The sequence below is a fragment of the Saccostrea cucullata genome, unplaced genomic scaffold (assembly GCF_032062105.1).
Source record: "Saccostrea cucullata isolate Sc308-1 unplaced genomic scaffold, CSIRO_AGI_Scuc_v1 ctg590, whole genome shotgun sequence".
Taxonomy (NCBI): Eukaryota; Metazoa; Mollusca; class Bivalvia; order Ostreida; family Ostreidae; genus Saccostrea; species Saccostrea cuccullata.
Window position 1 is genome coordinate 152,854 of NW_026928156.1, and position 16,390 is coordinate 169,243.

At 35.2% G+C, this 16,390-nt stretch overlaps 1 protein-coding gene across 1 annotated transcript; it reads right to left on the reverse strand.

The window, feature by feature from the left end:
* Positions 1-303: 303 nt before the first annotated feature.
* Positions 304-16,340, reverse strand: LOC134276617 (DNA ligase 3-like). The gene is made up of 24 exons (XM_062758849.1): positions 16,291-16,340; positions 14,595-14,795; positions 14,175-14,446; positions 13,719-13,844; positions 10,514-10,681; positions 10,125-10,231; positions 9,865-9,909; positions 9,595-9,681; positions 9,344-9,423; positions 9,043-9,120; positions 8,572-8,731; positions 8,075-8,230; positions 7,858-7,989; positions 7,674-7,753; positions 6,886-6,973; positions 6,431-6,508; positions 6,047-6,170; positions 5,504-5,658; positions 5,068-5,277; positions 4,375-4,680; positions 4,201-4,281; positions 1,697-1,782; positions 1,367-1,439; positions 304-1,000 (listed from the first exon to the last, which is right to left on the reverse strand). The coding sequence occupies exons 2-24, from the start codon at positions 14,786-14,788 to the stop codon at positions 884-886; spliced, it is 3,003 nt and encodes a 1,000-aa protein (XP_062614833.1). The 5' UTR covers positions 14,789-14,795; positions 16,291-16,340; the 3' UTR covers positions 304-883.
* Between the last annotated feature and the right edge of the window lie 50 nt (positions 16,341-16,390).

The following is a 16,390-nucleotide window of genomic DNA, read 5'->3' on the forward strand; positions in this document are numbered from 1 at the left end:
TAAAAAAAACCTTTAACCCTAGCTATAAATTGGGCATCAGTGTTTTACAACACATCTTTTTTTTTTTTACAGATAGACAGACAGGCAAGGGACAACATATTAATGCATAAGCTTTTCTGTTCACTGCCAAGTAGAAGTAATAATGATTAAAGACTATTTAAATATTTACATTGCATAAAGATGATCTGAATGAAAAAAAAAGAAGAGAATTTTGATCATTCTTTTCTTTCTCATATCTTCCATGATTACTTTTTAGTTTTTACTCAAACATGTATATTAATAAACAAACAGAGAATGCACTAGTTGCAATACAAACAACAATTTATTTTCTGTACAAAACCTTACAACACACAATACAGCTACACAACAGGTAGGTCTACAAATAGCTGCCTCTCATTAAAATTACAACACACTATTACAGTGTACAACAAGAATGTTCATCTCTAAAAGAAATACGTGCATAAATATAGGTAATCTGAAATATGTGTAAAATTACATCAATTTCCATTATGAATAATTTAATTCTGGTTGTATCATGCTATCTAGAAAGGTAAACGATTTAGTTTTAACCTTCTTTTAATGTCTTAATCACAAGTTTCTAATTCACTCTAATATAATTAAAAGAAGATTAACTATTACTATATTTGTAAATTCTTATCTCTTACAGAAACACTGCTTTCAATACTGTGATCATTTTCAACCACTTCTATAAAGAGTTCAGTCCCTTTATTCCCAACCAAAGATCAGTTCTTTGTCCATGTGTTCATCAATAGGGATCAGTTATTATTACCAATCACTGAGGGACCAGTCATTATTACAGTCATCATCATCACCCACTATAGGATCAGTTATGATTTGCTCATCACAGAGGGACCAGTCATTATCACTCATCATCATCACCCACAATATAGGGATCAGTCCTCACTAACATTTTCTTTTTTATACACATCTTGATCCAATTCACGGTCACACACACACCAGCACACTTGATGACTTCTCCCTGAAAAAGGCACATCACAAAGGCTATAAATTATCAAGCCATCAAAAAGCTTTCATTCATAGAAATACATGTACCTGTAAACAATGCCTTTTTTGTTCCAAGATAATTTTCTCAAATTAACTCACTCATGATGTCTTTAGATACTGTAAACCAACTTTAAATGGCAGCGCCTTTATTTCGCGATTTACTGGGGTTAAACTAGTTCGCAATGATTAATTTTCGCGATCAAGCCTCTTTTGATCTGTTGTTAATGGACACAGATTTTAAGGACTGGTTTGCAGAGAGAAATATTTGTGATGATGAGGCTCTCACAAATAAAAGTTGTTTACAGTAACTTAGGCTATATTCAGATGTAGACTCCTTTACCTTTTGGCTGTCTGGGATTACAACATGAGTAGCGGATGTCTTATCATACTCCGGAACCAATTCTCCGTCCCAGCTAAAATTAGAATTACTGTTTCTGACACACAGCAATCAATTATGCAAGTAAACTTTTTACAAGGAAAGAATCACATTGCAATGCAGCAGATTTAAGACATCTTCTTGATATTTCATTTTGCGAATGAGGTCATTTTGTATGGAAGGGAACCACATTACATATTTTTACATTTTTTTTCTCTTTGTCTTTTTTTTTAATATTGTCGCTTTACTTCATATCACAACTCCTTCCTACAGATATATTTATAGAAAACCTACCCTATTATATATCTCCTTAGTGTCTTGTACTGTTCTATGTCTTTAGGTAGGTAAATCTTGCACCCTCTGAATACATTGGGTAGAGTCTAACAAAAGAACATGGGTTATATTTAGCTTTCACATATTAAATACAAAATACTAGTAATCTCACATGGAGGTCATCTTATATTAAGGGGGCTTTCTACAACGTCACAACCTGGCGTACTTCCGTAAAAACGCCATTTTGATCCCAAATGGTCAGCTTCAAATTCACCTAACACCGATAAATCACTGAGTATAACACAACATGCGATATTGTGGATGGAATGTACATTACATGTAGATCACATAAATTAATATGTAGTGTATTGCCCAATACGTATCCTTTCTTTAAAAATGAATTGTTTGTCAATTTATTCCATTTCTACTTATTTAATTATTAAATAATACATTTACAAACTTATTAGAATAAGATTTTTAGGTGAAAAAAATGATATAAAATATGGCTTGTCCATATGCTAATTCATTATTACGTGTCAATAGGCCATACATTCAGAAATTTCTTTCTTCAATAAGCATATATGCTTTCCAGCAAAATATATCCCCCCAAAAATGCAAATTTGATCAGATAAGACATATGTATTATCTTCCTATCGACTAGAGGATACTGTGTTCACGATTTGTATACACCCGAATGAATGGTTATACCCCAGTCTTCACGAAAACTCACTGGTCCGAAGACCGAGGCCAGTGAATTTTGATGTCGGGTCAGTGAAAATCAAAATTCAAGAAGTCCGATGGGCTTGTTGATTCTAAATATCATACAGAGTCAATATATTTTTTAAATGTCTTACTTGCGTAAATTTCATTAATATATAAAACAAAAAGAACAAGCACATGTTGTTGAATCGTATTATCATAACCCTATTATAACGTGGATGTATTACGTAACAACCGGAACTAGCTAGTAACTATTAAATAGTACATAAAAAGTACATAAAATGTGCGAAGTTCCAACGAACAACTTACCGAAACGCGACAAAGGACAAAAAATGGCGGCATTTCAAAAGGTAAACATGTATAAATGATAAATTTACAGTTATGAAAATGTCTTTATTTTATTTTTTTTTAATTAAGGGGCCAGTAAAAATTTTGGTGGGCCAGTAAATTTTGAAAGTTTACCGGTCCGACTGGCCAGTTAGTTTGAAAAGTTTTCGTGAAGACTGATACCCGGTGAAATTTCGCATGACCCAAACGTTTGATCAAGATTGTCAGCTGTTTACAAGTATGGGAAATGTGCAGGTTTTAGACGAAGTGTGCATTTGGTTATAGGAATTTCTTTTATCTCTTTTGGCCATTTACCATCTTAACTTGTTTTGTTGTATATAGCACTGGATAACACATGCAAGTTGGATAAAAATGGTAAGTAAATCTACCTTTCTCAATACCATGAATTCACTAAATACATGTCTTTGTCATTGACTGGAAACGCGATGATTTTCGCTTAAACTAATTGAAAAACAATACATGTACAATACGAACTTCTTTCAATGTCCTTGCGTGACATTTGTTAATACTTGTGCAAGTAGAGTTTATTTGAAGTTTATAAAAAAAAAAACAGTACCATTGAAGATATTTGAGTCCACTCTTAAAGCGGATCTCTCACACCTGAATTTTTGTGATGTTTATAAATTTTTGACAGTTTTTCAATTTTTTTCAATTTCTTTTTTTCATTGTTTTTACCCTTTGATATTATATATCTTTTCAGATATTGAAGAGGATCCAACCAGTTATTCTCAAGAAAATGCTATTTTAGTTTATCTTTTGCCTATTTTTGTAAATTTAAATAAAAATTATGTTGATTTTATTTTTAACTTTGTTGGTTATTATTTCAATATTTTATAACACTAAACTTTAAAGAGAAATTTAAAGCAATGGGCATTTAAAAAAATTGATATGAGGGAGTTTAACAAAATAAATAAAATATTTCAAATATTTCTAAAAAATAAATTGAAATACTTTGGAACCTTATTTTATCGGATATGGGGCCTATTATTAGAAACAAATGCATGCAACAAAAATCAGTTATACTTTACAGGTGTAGAGATCCTCCTTAAATAACAGGGTTTTTCTGATTTGTGTTCATGATTCCAAATTGATCACTTTTCAAAGTGTAAAGATAAAAATCAACAAAATCTCAACTTTTTTTAAGCATGTAGTTTTTCCTGAGCATCACAGAGCCTAAAAAACTGATCTTGGGCCAAACATAAATTCTGTTGTAGGCAGCATTGCTTCATTTCTTAATGACTACTGAATAATACAACATAGGATTGATGTCAACAGATCTAGACAAAATTTTATGATGAATAATGAAATATGCCCAATTCATCAACCACTACTCAATTGAATAACACTTGAATTTTGCCTTTTTATGAACTAACATACATTGCTCATTGTTGCACACTCATATAGATATTAAAGAGGTTTTGCTGACAGAAATACATTTGTATAGTCATTATACAGACCTTGGGAGGGTGAGAAAACTGCCCCTGATGTTTAGGGTTGGTCTGGTAACAATCGGCTCCATATTTACACATTGGTTTAGACTGTAAATACAACACACAGTCATTCTTACAGATATCTTTAGTCATTTTTAGGAACTGAAATCTGATAGCATTACGTCTAATTTCAATAAGAACCTTTTTAGAGGGTGTTGTCTCTTTATCCTCATCACTTCCATGTGGTCTCTTTATCCCATTCTTGATGGGCGTCCCCTTTTGGGGAGTGGTTTTTGAGGGGGTGACTTTTGGGGTGGAGTTTCCCTTGACAGGTGTCTTTTTGACGGGTGACACGTCCATTTCGTCATCGCTGTTGATGTCTGTACCACTGTCATCGCCCTCATTGTTGTTATCATCCTCTTCCTCGTCATTAGATGATTTCTTTGATGCCCGTTTACTGGGGCTGGGTATGAGGTCTGTTGTTTCCTTTGATATTTTGTACAGCTTCTGTAAAAAATAATCATTCTCTTTGTAATTCACTCTCTGACAACACCTTTAATGTCATAGTTTATCTGCAGAACAATATTACATACCCAATAAACACAAAAAGGAGAGATAATTTACACTCAACATTTATGACTGTAAACATGTATTATAATTTGTTAAATAAAAAATAATTATTTCCAGAAATCTGCCTTTCAGGAGTATCGGTATATTAACAGTTCATAGAGTCTGATTAAGAAAAATCCTTGAGGAAATAGACCACTTATTAGATTTGTTACTGACTGTCTACTGAAATAATTATATTGGGTTGATTAATCTCATAGAAAACATGGCTAGATAGTCAGTAACAAACCCAATAAGCGATAACGTTTTCAGTATGAGGTTTTTTACTTTAAGTCGTGGTAAGTCCGTAGCATTCTCCCAGGTTTTGTCGTCCCTGAACTTGGTAATTCTGGGAAACCTGATGGAGATGCCATCCGCGGTGTGGATATCAGCCTTACTGAACTCCGCTCCAGATATCTCCCACACCGGCGACTTCTTGGGGTCCCTGGCCACAAAATCGGGTACCAGCGGCTTCTTAATGTTCAACCAGTCAGGGACCTGTAATCAGTCAGAAATTACAGTTTATGTTTAAATCTTCCGTCCAGGATCTGTCAATAGCCGGAAATTACTGTTTACGTTTTATATCTTCAGAAAAAGTCTAAAATCATACACCGGATATTATTTGAGTTGCTTGGAATGGTTTTAAGTTCTTGACTAACAAGATTGACCAGACTGATTCTCTGTTGTTTATCTTACTTTGTTGGGATTCTATTAATTATCTTACTTTGTCTTGATTCTTGCTGATCTTCACCATGTCCAGGGATGTCTGTAGTTCCTCCAATGTTTTGTCATCCAGACCAATGTGACATTTAGTTACGGTGCACCACTTACCACTGCTGGGGTCGTGAACTCCAAACAGGAATGTGGACATTATACCACCTGAATGGAACAGAACAGGAACATTAAAGATAAAGGCAACTAAATATTAGATAAAGCTAATCACATGTAAGGCAAAGCCTATTAGCTTACAGATATTTCAACAGACATTTAAAGATATTTCTGTTCGATTCTCTACTTCTAAAACAATCATTTTACACATCTTCAGTACTTTCTTTAAACAATCTGTTTTCACTCTATTCATTATTTGGACACTTTTTTTGTTTACCTGGCTTATTTAAGAACACTGTTTTCAATAATTCTTTAGAACGAACAAGTTTTGCACAAAAACAGTTGTAAAATTGGACCAATAATGAAGTAGACATCTTTAACAGAATAAATCAAGTTCTGCTTGAAAACAAACATAAAACCAGACACTGATTGTTTGTACCTTTCTTTCCTGTGCCGTAGTACGCCCCTAACACCACGAGATCAGCCGAGTCGGCCATTGTTCCCTGCTCCAGGTAATCCTTCTTTATCTTCAGCCAGTGTCGCTTTCCAGGTTTATAAATACTCTGAAATCAATTCACAATATTTACATGTCCTTTTCATAAATTTGTTTTAAAAAATGTTATTGTAGATCATGCTCAAACAGCATACACAGTTAAAGTTACCAATAAATGTCTAACTGCAAAGGACTATTACAATAAGATGTACATTTCTCTTCAAGCAAAAGCACAGGATGGATACCAAGGCATAGTAAAATGTAACAGGTTATTGTACTTAGTAGACTGCAAGTCAGTCAAATGACTTATATAGATCTGAATACACCTACCTTGATATCTTTCAACACCAGCCCCTCTAATCCTTCACTGAAAACCTTTGTCATGAGCTCTTGTAAAGAATCAGGGTCCTGATCAAATAGAAAACAGTGTCACGTTAAAATCAAATTTCTTAGAGACCTTTCTGTTGCAGCACTTTACCTGTAAACTTTTATAAATTCTGTCAACAGGGCCTAAAAACATCTAAAATCAGGATTTATTTATTTTCCCTACTGGAAATTGAGAAGTTCTATATTTCCCATTATATTCCCTCATAGATCTAATTGTATCGGTTTGAAAACAAGGAAATCATACAGGCACATGTACATCTTTATTCCTTATACACCTCTCTTCTCCAGTTTTTTTTCAGCATTAGCGCTGCACAGGTGACAACGTGATAGACCACTATTTGCTTACATTAATATTAGCGCTACACAAGTGACAAAGTGATAGACCACTCTTTGCTTACGTTAATTAGTTTGGCCTCGGAGAACATGATTCTGTTTGGAATTTCTTTCATCTCTGATTCTAGAATCTTCTTTCTCTCCTGTATTGGTCTAAAATAACACAGAATTAGCTGCCATTAAAAAACTATGTATACAGTGACTTTGTTATGGTAAATTCTGTAAGTATACTGTAAACAAAAATTATTCCAGTCATCTTTTATTCGAAATTTTTCAGTTTAAAGACAATATGTGATGATTAATTTTTACAAGTACAAAGCAAAATAAATAACAGTCTTCACGAAAACTTTTCAAACTAACTGGCCAGTCGGACCAGTGAACTTTCAAAATTTACTGGCCCACCAAAATTTTTACTGTCCCCTTAATTAAAAAAAAACAAAAAAAATAAATTTTCATAACTGTAAATTTATACATGTTTAAGTACTTCAACTTTTGAAATGGCGCCATTTTTTGTCCTTTGTCATGTTTCGGTAAGTTGTTCGTTGGAACTTCGCACATTTAATGTACTAGTTAATAGTTACTAGCTAGTTCCGGTTGTTACGTAATACATCCATGTTATAATAGGGTTATAATAATACGATTCAACAACATGTGCTTATTCTTTTTATTTTATATATTAATGAAATTTACGCAAGTAAGACAGTTAAAAAATATATTGACTGTGTATAATTTTTATAATCAACAAGCCCATCTGACTTCTTGAATTTTGATTTTCACTGACCCGACATCAAAATTCACTGGCCTTGGTCTTCGGACCAGTGAGTTTTCGTGAAGACTGAAATAATTTACTTACTTATGCATAATATTTTCCCCATTTAAATGAAGACAGTCGAATATAAACAGACACACATTAGCATCTTTAAAAGCAGCTTTCTGTAGGGAAAAAAATTAAAACTGTATTAAATAAGAAATATGACTTTTGTCACTTTGATACACATATTTTAGTGTCTTTATGACAATAGAAGATAACCCTTGACCTTGTGAACTCCCAGAGTTCCGAATGGGAGTGGTTTACTGGTCTCGTTGTCCACCAACAAAACTTCAGCATCCAGAATGAGGTCATCCCCTGTGGGAAAGGCCTTTGGAATGTACTCCTTGAAAAGTTGGACCTACATGTATAACATAGACATTAATTATTCTCATTTTTTGTAATAGAGTAATAACAGTTGAAGTATAATAATGTAAGTTACATACTTTATGTGGTAGAACAGGCTTCAGGCTGCGGCTGAAATACTGAAACTGGTTCCCTCTCTTATGTAGCTGGACCCTCTCTCCGTCGTACTTTATCTCTGCGTAGAATCCGTTCGGGCACTTCTTCATGGCCTGGTCAACAGAACGACACGCTTCTGCCTGAAATCAATTTAAAGGATTTGTTTACATGACATTCCTCTACAATTCTAAATAATTCACTGATATAACAGGAAACCTGATTGGGCCATATTTAAATAATTGTTCGTTTGCCCTCTACCAGGCAAATTGGCTAAAAAGGGCCCAACTCAAATCTCTGTTTTTTAACCTTCAAGAATTAATTTTTTTTCTCATCCTTGACTGTTAACAACCATTTAAATCTTCAACTTCAACATTTTATATAAACATTTTTGGAGGTTAAAAAATTTTCCACCAACATACTGAACTTTTTTAAAACCCCCGATTTGACATTATTTTAAGTAGGTCGGTTATAACTCACTGACCAGCATGGGTAGGACAGGAGTCATGAGGGAGGCCTTGACACTGAGAGTTTTCTTCATCCCCGGGGCCCCGCCCTTATTTTCCATCACCCTGTCCACCACATCCCTCAGATTGCGAGATGCCTGGAACGCAGCGTACGCATTGTCATCTAACGCATCCAGTCTGAAGAAAAAAAAAACATCGGTCAACATCTTATATTGAAGATAAAATACACAAACATAAGGCAGCATACACATTGTCATCTAATGCATCAACTCTGAACATAAATCATGAAATAGGTCAACATTTCATACTGGAAATAATTATATGAACATAGGTCATCATCGTATATGTCTTAACACTGAAGTGAGATGAAATGGAGTCAGAACAATTCATATACTGAAAGATGTCAAGGCTAATTTTGTCAGAGCTGAAGGAAAGCAAATTTATCGTAATATAACATGGATTACTAAGATGAAAACTTCCAGACTCACATGTGTTTGGCTCCTGAGTTAATCCTAAGGTCATGTTTTATCAGCCTCACAAACATCTTCAAGTCATTGCCCGTACATCTGTCAACAAAGCAAGGGTACATACAGTAGATTATTTGTTCCAAATTCCAAAAACTGACAAGAAGTTGCATATGGGCACAATGGTAACCTGACTACTCATAAATATTGTGTCTATGGTTGAGAGGACTGTCTAAGGTAATGATAATACTCATCTTTAAGTCACAAAACACACAGAACACTGAGAGTAATCAAATGAATTGACAAATTCTGTCTAATGTCCTACCGCTTGGCCACTTTGGTGAGAATCCTTTGCTGGTCCTCTTCCTTGGTGACCTTGGTTAGCTCAGTGAGGTAGTCATCAACCTAGAAATACACGTTAATTAATTCATTTTAAATTCAAACTTAAAGTACATTTTTAAAGTACAGTCTTTTACTATTACATATTAGGGAACTGCCCCATGGACAATGAGTTACCTGCCCCTAATTATTGTGTTACCTGCCCCTGATTAGTGAGTTAAATGCCCAGTGAGTTACCTGCTGTAGGGTTAAAGTGCTTTTCTTCTGAGGAGGTAATCGTTTACTTTGTTCATAATACAACCTCACTGTCTCTGCAACATCACCCTACGGAAAAATGAATCTGTTTAATTTGTTTTAAAATAAAACTTTTACACATTAATGAACTATCAGTAATATTTACCAGTACAATTCAGAAGTGCAAAAAATATGTACATGTGAAAATTCATTTTTTAAGCATCAATATAGAAAGGAAGAGCCTGTTTATCAGGTACAGTGTGATTTATTTACCTGATCAAGATCTGCTACCATGTCATCCTGATCTGTACCAAATATCTACAAAAATACATGTGTACCTACATACCTACAGTCAACTAACAAATGATAAGTGACAGATGAATTTACCATCCTAACATCACATGTAGGTTTTACATTTACTTATTAAACAAAAAATATTTTAAAAAGACGAAAATGTTCATACAAGTATTATCTAGCTAGAATAACTTTTCTTTCTACAAAGAAATAATACACTAATGAAATAAGATTCTGACCTGACTAAATAACTTGACCAGTTGTTTACTGTTAAGGTTGTACACCTGCTTCACGACCCCAGGTAACAGACACTTCATCAACAGGTACAGGTCACCTTTATATCCATCTTCAATAGATAGCAGGCCTCACATTACATCAAAAACATTCTGAATGTACTGCCATCATTGAATCTTAAGTAATATCATGTTTTTTTGCTTTATTTCTAATCAAATGAATTATCAGTTTAAAATAACAAACTTCATATTCTACATATCTAATGAAACTTTGCAAGATTGACTACCGATGCTTACCGATTGACTACCAATTTAGTAATGCCTGATATGATGGGAAATAGAACTTCGGATCATTAACAAAGTAATGATACACAGATGTAGGAAATGAGAAATACCTCCTGATGAGCCCTTGTTGATGAAATCACGAACAAGTTTAGTTTTGGCGAGGTAGGAGTTCTCTTCGGAAATGTCTGCACAGAGTCGTCTAAATTCTCGGAATGAATCATCTCTGTGGCCTTCTGACTCTCTGTCACTTGGGGGCGCACCACTTGTGGAGGGACCAGCTAAAAACACAAAGATACACTATACTGAGGAATGACTTCTTTTTGTAGAGAAAACCACATTATGTGAGGAGCTGTACTAAAAGCTTTCATCATGGCACCTGAGCTTCATTTCAAATCTAGTTTTGTACTATCTTTGTTGAAGGCTTTTAAAAACTGTTCTTAAAAAATGACTTTCCTTTTAGTTAACAACCAACCCAGGCAATATTAAACCTGCATGTGATCTTGTATGTGTACAAATATCTTAATTCACAAGCACCCTCCAATACTCACTTCATGAACCTAAAGACTTGTCAGCAACAATGATAAAGAGTAAATTGTGTCTTAAATTCTGACTTAATAATACGTCAATAATATTAATGTACAAATAAATCAAATTCATGAGTGGACCAGTATCAAGTTATGTATAAGAGGTACCTGTGAAATGACAGACATTCCTGAATCAAATTTGTGATGCTCATGCATGTACACATCGTCGGAAACCCACGGTCGGTCTCGCTTCTCTATAGGTAAGAGAAGCGAAAGACCGACCGTGGGTTTCCGACGATGGCATGTACATGGGAGCAATAAAACTTTAGGATGCTTATGTATGGAACCTTGGTTTGGGGTGAAATGACATTAACCATGGTAACCCATAACTTTAATAATCTACAATAATATACTGGTATTAATTTACCCTATGTGCGCGGTCACAAATTTTTCGCAGAAATTTGTCCCATCGAAATTAATATTAATACAAGAAATCTGTGAGCCAATGCTCACTAGTAATACCCCGCTCTGACGTAAATAAGCAATATCATTTTAATATACACAAGTTCAATTACAGGCAGATGCACAGAAAAATATGAAGTTGACATCAGATTCATATCAAAATTAATCCCACCATATGGCATGCCTCAACACAGAGTGTAATAAAATTTCAAGCATCTGCTATGAATAGCTAATGAGAAAACTGCGACGAAGATTTGTTATGTATGAAAGGCACAGAAAAACAGGAAGTTGACATTGGATTTGAACAAAAATGTATCCCACCATATGGCATGCCTCAGAGAAGATTATGTTAAAATTTCAAGCATCTGCGATGAGTAGTTGCTGAGATAACTGCGACGAAATTTTGTTAAGTATGAAATGGACAGATGCACAGACAAACAGCAAGTTGATATCGGATATAAACAACAAGAGGCCCATGGGCCACATCGCTCACCTGAGCACTAAGGGTAGGAAAAAGTAGAAAATGGCTTTTTATTGTAAAGTTTAAATTCAAAAGTAGTCCCAAGACCAATCATGGATTTGCTATTTTTTAGAAAATGATTTTTAAAGAATTTTCCTATATATATCTTTAAAAACTTTGGTCGGCCATTTTGGCCCCGCCCTACCCCCAGGGGTCATGATTTGAACAAACTTGAATCTACACTACCTGAGCAGGCTTCCATATAAATATGATGAATTATGGTTTTGTCATTCTTGAGAAGAAGATTTTTAAAGAATTTTCCTATATATTTCTATGTAAAACTTTGGTCGGCCATTTTGGCCCTGCCCTACCCCCAGGGGTCATGATTTGAACAAACTTGAATCTACACTACCTCAACATGCTTCCATATAAATATGATGAATTATGGCTTTGTCATTCTTGAGAAGAAGATGTTTAAAGAATTTTCCTCTATATTTCTATGTAAAACTTTGGTTGGCCATTTTGGCCCCGCTCTACCCCCGGGGGTCATAATTTGAACAAACTTGAATGATCTACACTACCTGAACATGCTTCCATATGAATATGATGAATTATGGCTTGGTCATTCTTGAGAAGAAGATTTTTAAAGAATTTTCCTGTATATTTCTATGTAAAACTTTGGTCGGCCATTTTGGCCCCGCCCTACCCCCTGGGGTCATGATTTGAACAAACTTGAATCTACACTACCTGAACATGCTTCCATATAAATATGATGAATTACGGCTTTGCCATTCTTGAGAAGAAGATGTTTAAAGAATTTTCCTACATATTTCTATGTAAAACTTTGGTCGGCCACTTTGGCCCCGCCCTACCCCGGGGGGTCATGATTTGAACAAACTTGAATCTACACTACCTGAGGATGTTTCCCCATAAGTTTCATCTTTCCTGGCCCAGTGGTTCTTGAGAAGAAGATTTTTAAAATATGCCACCAAATTTTCATTAATTCCCAATTATCTCCTCTTGAATGAGGGCGTGGCCCTTCATTTGAACAAACTTGAATCCCCTTCACCCAAGGATACTTTGTGGCAAGTTTGGTTGAAATTGGCCCAGCGGTTCTTGAGAAGAAGTCGAAAATGTGAAAAGTTTACAGACAGACGGACAGAAAGACAGACGGACAGACAGACGGACGCCAGACAAAATGTGATCAGAAAAGCTCACTTGAGCTTTCAGCTCAGGTGAGCTAAAAAATGTATCCCACCATATGGCATGCCTCAGAGAAGACTGTGTTAAAATTTCAAGTATCTGCAAAGAGTTGTTGCTGAGAAAACTGCGACATTTTGTTATGCATGAAATGGACAGACGCACAGACAAACAGGAAGTTGATATTTTATCTAAACAAAAATGTATCCCACCATATGGCATGCCTCAGAAAAGATTAAGTTAAAATTTCAAACATCTACGATGAGTAGTTGCTGAGAAAACTGGGGCGAAATTTTGTTATGTATGAAACGGACAGACGCACAGACAAACAGGAAATAAACAAAAATGTATCCCACCATATGGCATGCCTCATAGAAGATTGTGTTAAAATTTCAAGCATCTACGATGAGTAGTTGCTGAGAAAACTGCGATGAAATTTTGTTTCGGATGGACACACAGCTACACGGACAGACAGACAGACACACAAGAGTAAAACAGTATACCCCCCTCTCCTTCAGAACGGGGTATAATAAGGCATATATAGAGAGTCTTAAGATATCTGTGCAATTTACTACCAGCGGATTGAACAGGAATAGAGATTCCGCGGAATTATGACCCCTGGAAAAAAGTACGTCTACAGTACATACACACAGCTTCTCCACTCATTACCTTCGTCATCTGGCTCTACTTTTACTTTTGGTTTTGTGGGAGAGAAAGGGAGAGTTGCTTGTACAGTGGCAACTGGTTTTTTCTTAGCTGACCCTGGAGACTTGCTGTTGGAGTTGGCAACAAATTCTGAAAACAGACACCAAAATATAATACAAAATAAACACCTGAATTCCACTCAATGGGTAGATAATGTGAATATTCCTTTGGATGGTAGATTATGAAATTATATATTGTCACAGAACTGATTACATTTTCATGTCAGTGTACACTAATCATTTAATTTTGCATTTAAATACGGAAACAAAACATATTCTATTCTCAGAGATATAAGTATAAATTAATTATGATTTTGGGCAAATTTTGTGCCAAGGTAAAACAGAAGGACTAGAGAATTAAATAATGCTATCATACATTTTCAGCATGCTTTTTATACAGTACTGTTCCTTTATTTCAAACCTTTAATTAATTTGTTGATGAGATCTTTATCAGATTGCTCAATTTCTGTGAATCCTTCCAAATCATCTGGTTCTTCAATCTTTTTCGTGGTCGCCCGAGCTCTTTTAAAGGTCTCAAATATGCATTGTGGGTGAAACCACTGCTTCATGTCACCGCCTTCATCAGAAAATGGATTGGACACCACCTTTCCAATGCGGAGACTTCCTTTGTCAATCTTCTGCTTACATTTCTTGCAACTTGATGTTCCGAGTTTGGCATATCCCGTGATATATCTACCAAAATTTATAGAATATTAAAATATTAACACACGCCTTGACCAATTCAAAACGTAAATGTGCAATGATCTATGAGTAAATTCAGCTTATAACACTGGCTGAATTGGGGGGGGGGGGGGGGGGGTCCACAATTAAATTTTCATACTTATTTTCTGCCATGGATCTCAAAACAGAGGAATGAAAACTGTAGCGAGCTGCTGGTAGATTGGAACTCAAGGCCTCAAACTTCCCAGTCTGAATCAATAAAGTTGTATAAAGAGATTTCTGTGGTATAAAATGTACTAGCTTTTTAAACGTCAAACTCAAAGTACATATTTGTCCAAGTATCCTCTGACTCATGAGATGTCTGAAAAAGAAATGATTATAAATCATTATCTTATTTGCACTGAAATTAAACAAGAGGCCCACGGGCCTTATAGGTCACCTGAGTATCGTGTAACAACTTTCAAACAAATAACTTTGGTTTGTGTTTTAAACAAGAGGCCATGAAATTTACAATTCATAATTTTGAAAGAGGCACCATTGCTTATCATAATTATAAACTTAGCATGCTTACTCTATTAATTAATACCCAGAGGTTGATCAGAGTAACAAAGAGAAAATGCACTTCCACTATATAACCAGTTTTGTACCTCACCCAAAGGAACCATGGACCATGGTGCCATATATTTCAAAATTTTGCAAATTTTATCTTAAAATGGTTGATTAATACCAAAGAGCAGATTTCAAAGCATTAATTTATTTTCAGACTATGTAACCCCCCTACCCCGACCCAGGGGGGGGGGGCATAAAAAATAACCATTTTGCTAGATGCACCTTTCTTCATCATAAATATATATACATGGATCATTGGCATAAAACCCAGGAGCAAAGGAAAAGATTTTCAAAGAATTAATGTATTTTCACTATATAATCTATATAGCCTCTCCCTAGCACTAGAACCCTGATCCTGGGGCCATAAAATTCACAATTTTGGAAGAAGCACTCTTGCTCATCATGACTATGTGCTTAGTTAGTTTATTTCATACCCAGGAGCAGAGAAGAAGATTTTCAAAGAAATAATGCATTTTCACTATATAATCTATATAGCCCCTCCCTAGCGCTAGAACCCCTGACCCTGGGGCCATAAAATTCACAGTTTTGGGAGAGGCACTCTTGCTCATCATAACTATGTACTTAGTTTATTTAATACCAAGGAGCAGAGAAGAAGATTTTTAAAGAAATAATGCATTTTCACTATATAATCTATATAGCCCCACCCTAGCACTAGAACCCCTGACCCTGGGGACATGAATTTCACAATTTTGGTAGAGGACTCAATGTCCAGGAGTAAAGGAGAAGATTTTTAAAGATTGCAATAATTTTAGTGGTTTTGGCCCCACCCCCAGGCCCCGGGGGGGGGGGGGGGGTAAGGACCATGAAATTCACAATTTTTGTTCCCCTTTACCCATAGATGCTGCATACCAAATTTGGTTGAAATTGGTTCAGTGGTTTCAGAGAAGAAGCTGAAAATGTTCAAATGTTAACACACGACGGACGACGACGGACGAAAACAGATAGCAATAGGTCACCTGAGTTACTCAGGTGACCTAAAAAAACAAGCATGGACTATATGCTACAATGTAGACAACCTACACAATTACAGGTTTAGACATTACTCAACTACTGTACATTTAGATGCTAAGAGCATGACATTGTGTAAAAGGCTTCAACTATGTTGCATCAGAAGAATCATACATAAATTAAAAATCATGAGAAAATTATAATAAATCAAAAAGAGGAATTATAAATTGTTGTAAACAAACTTTCTTGGAAAAACAAACTCGAACTATGAAACTTACCATCTCAGCATTGAATGATTGTTTTTACCTTCTAATTCAAAAGATGGACATCCGGTTATGCAAAGGGGCCATCTCACAACATGTTAAACTTGTTTTAAAT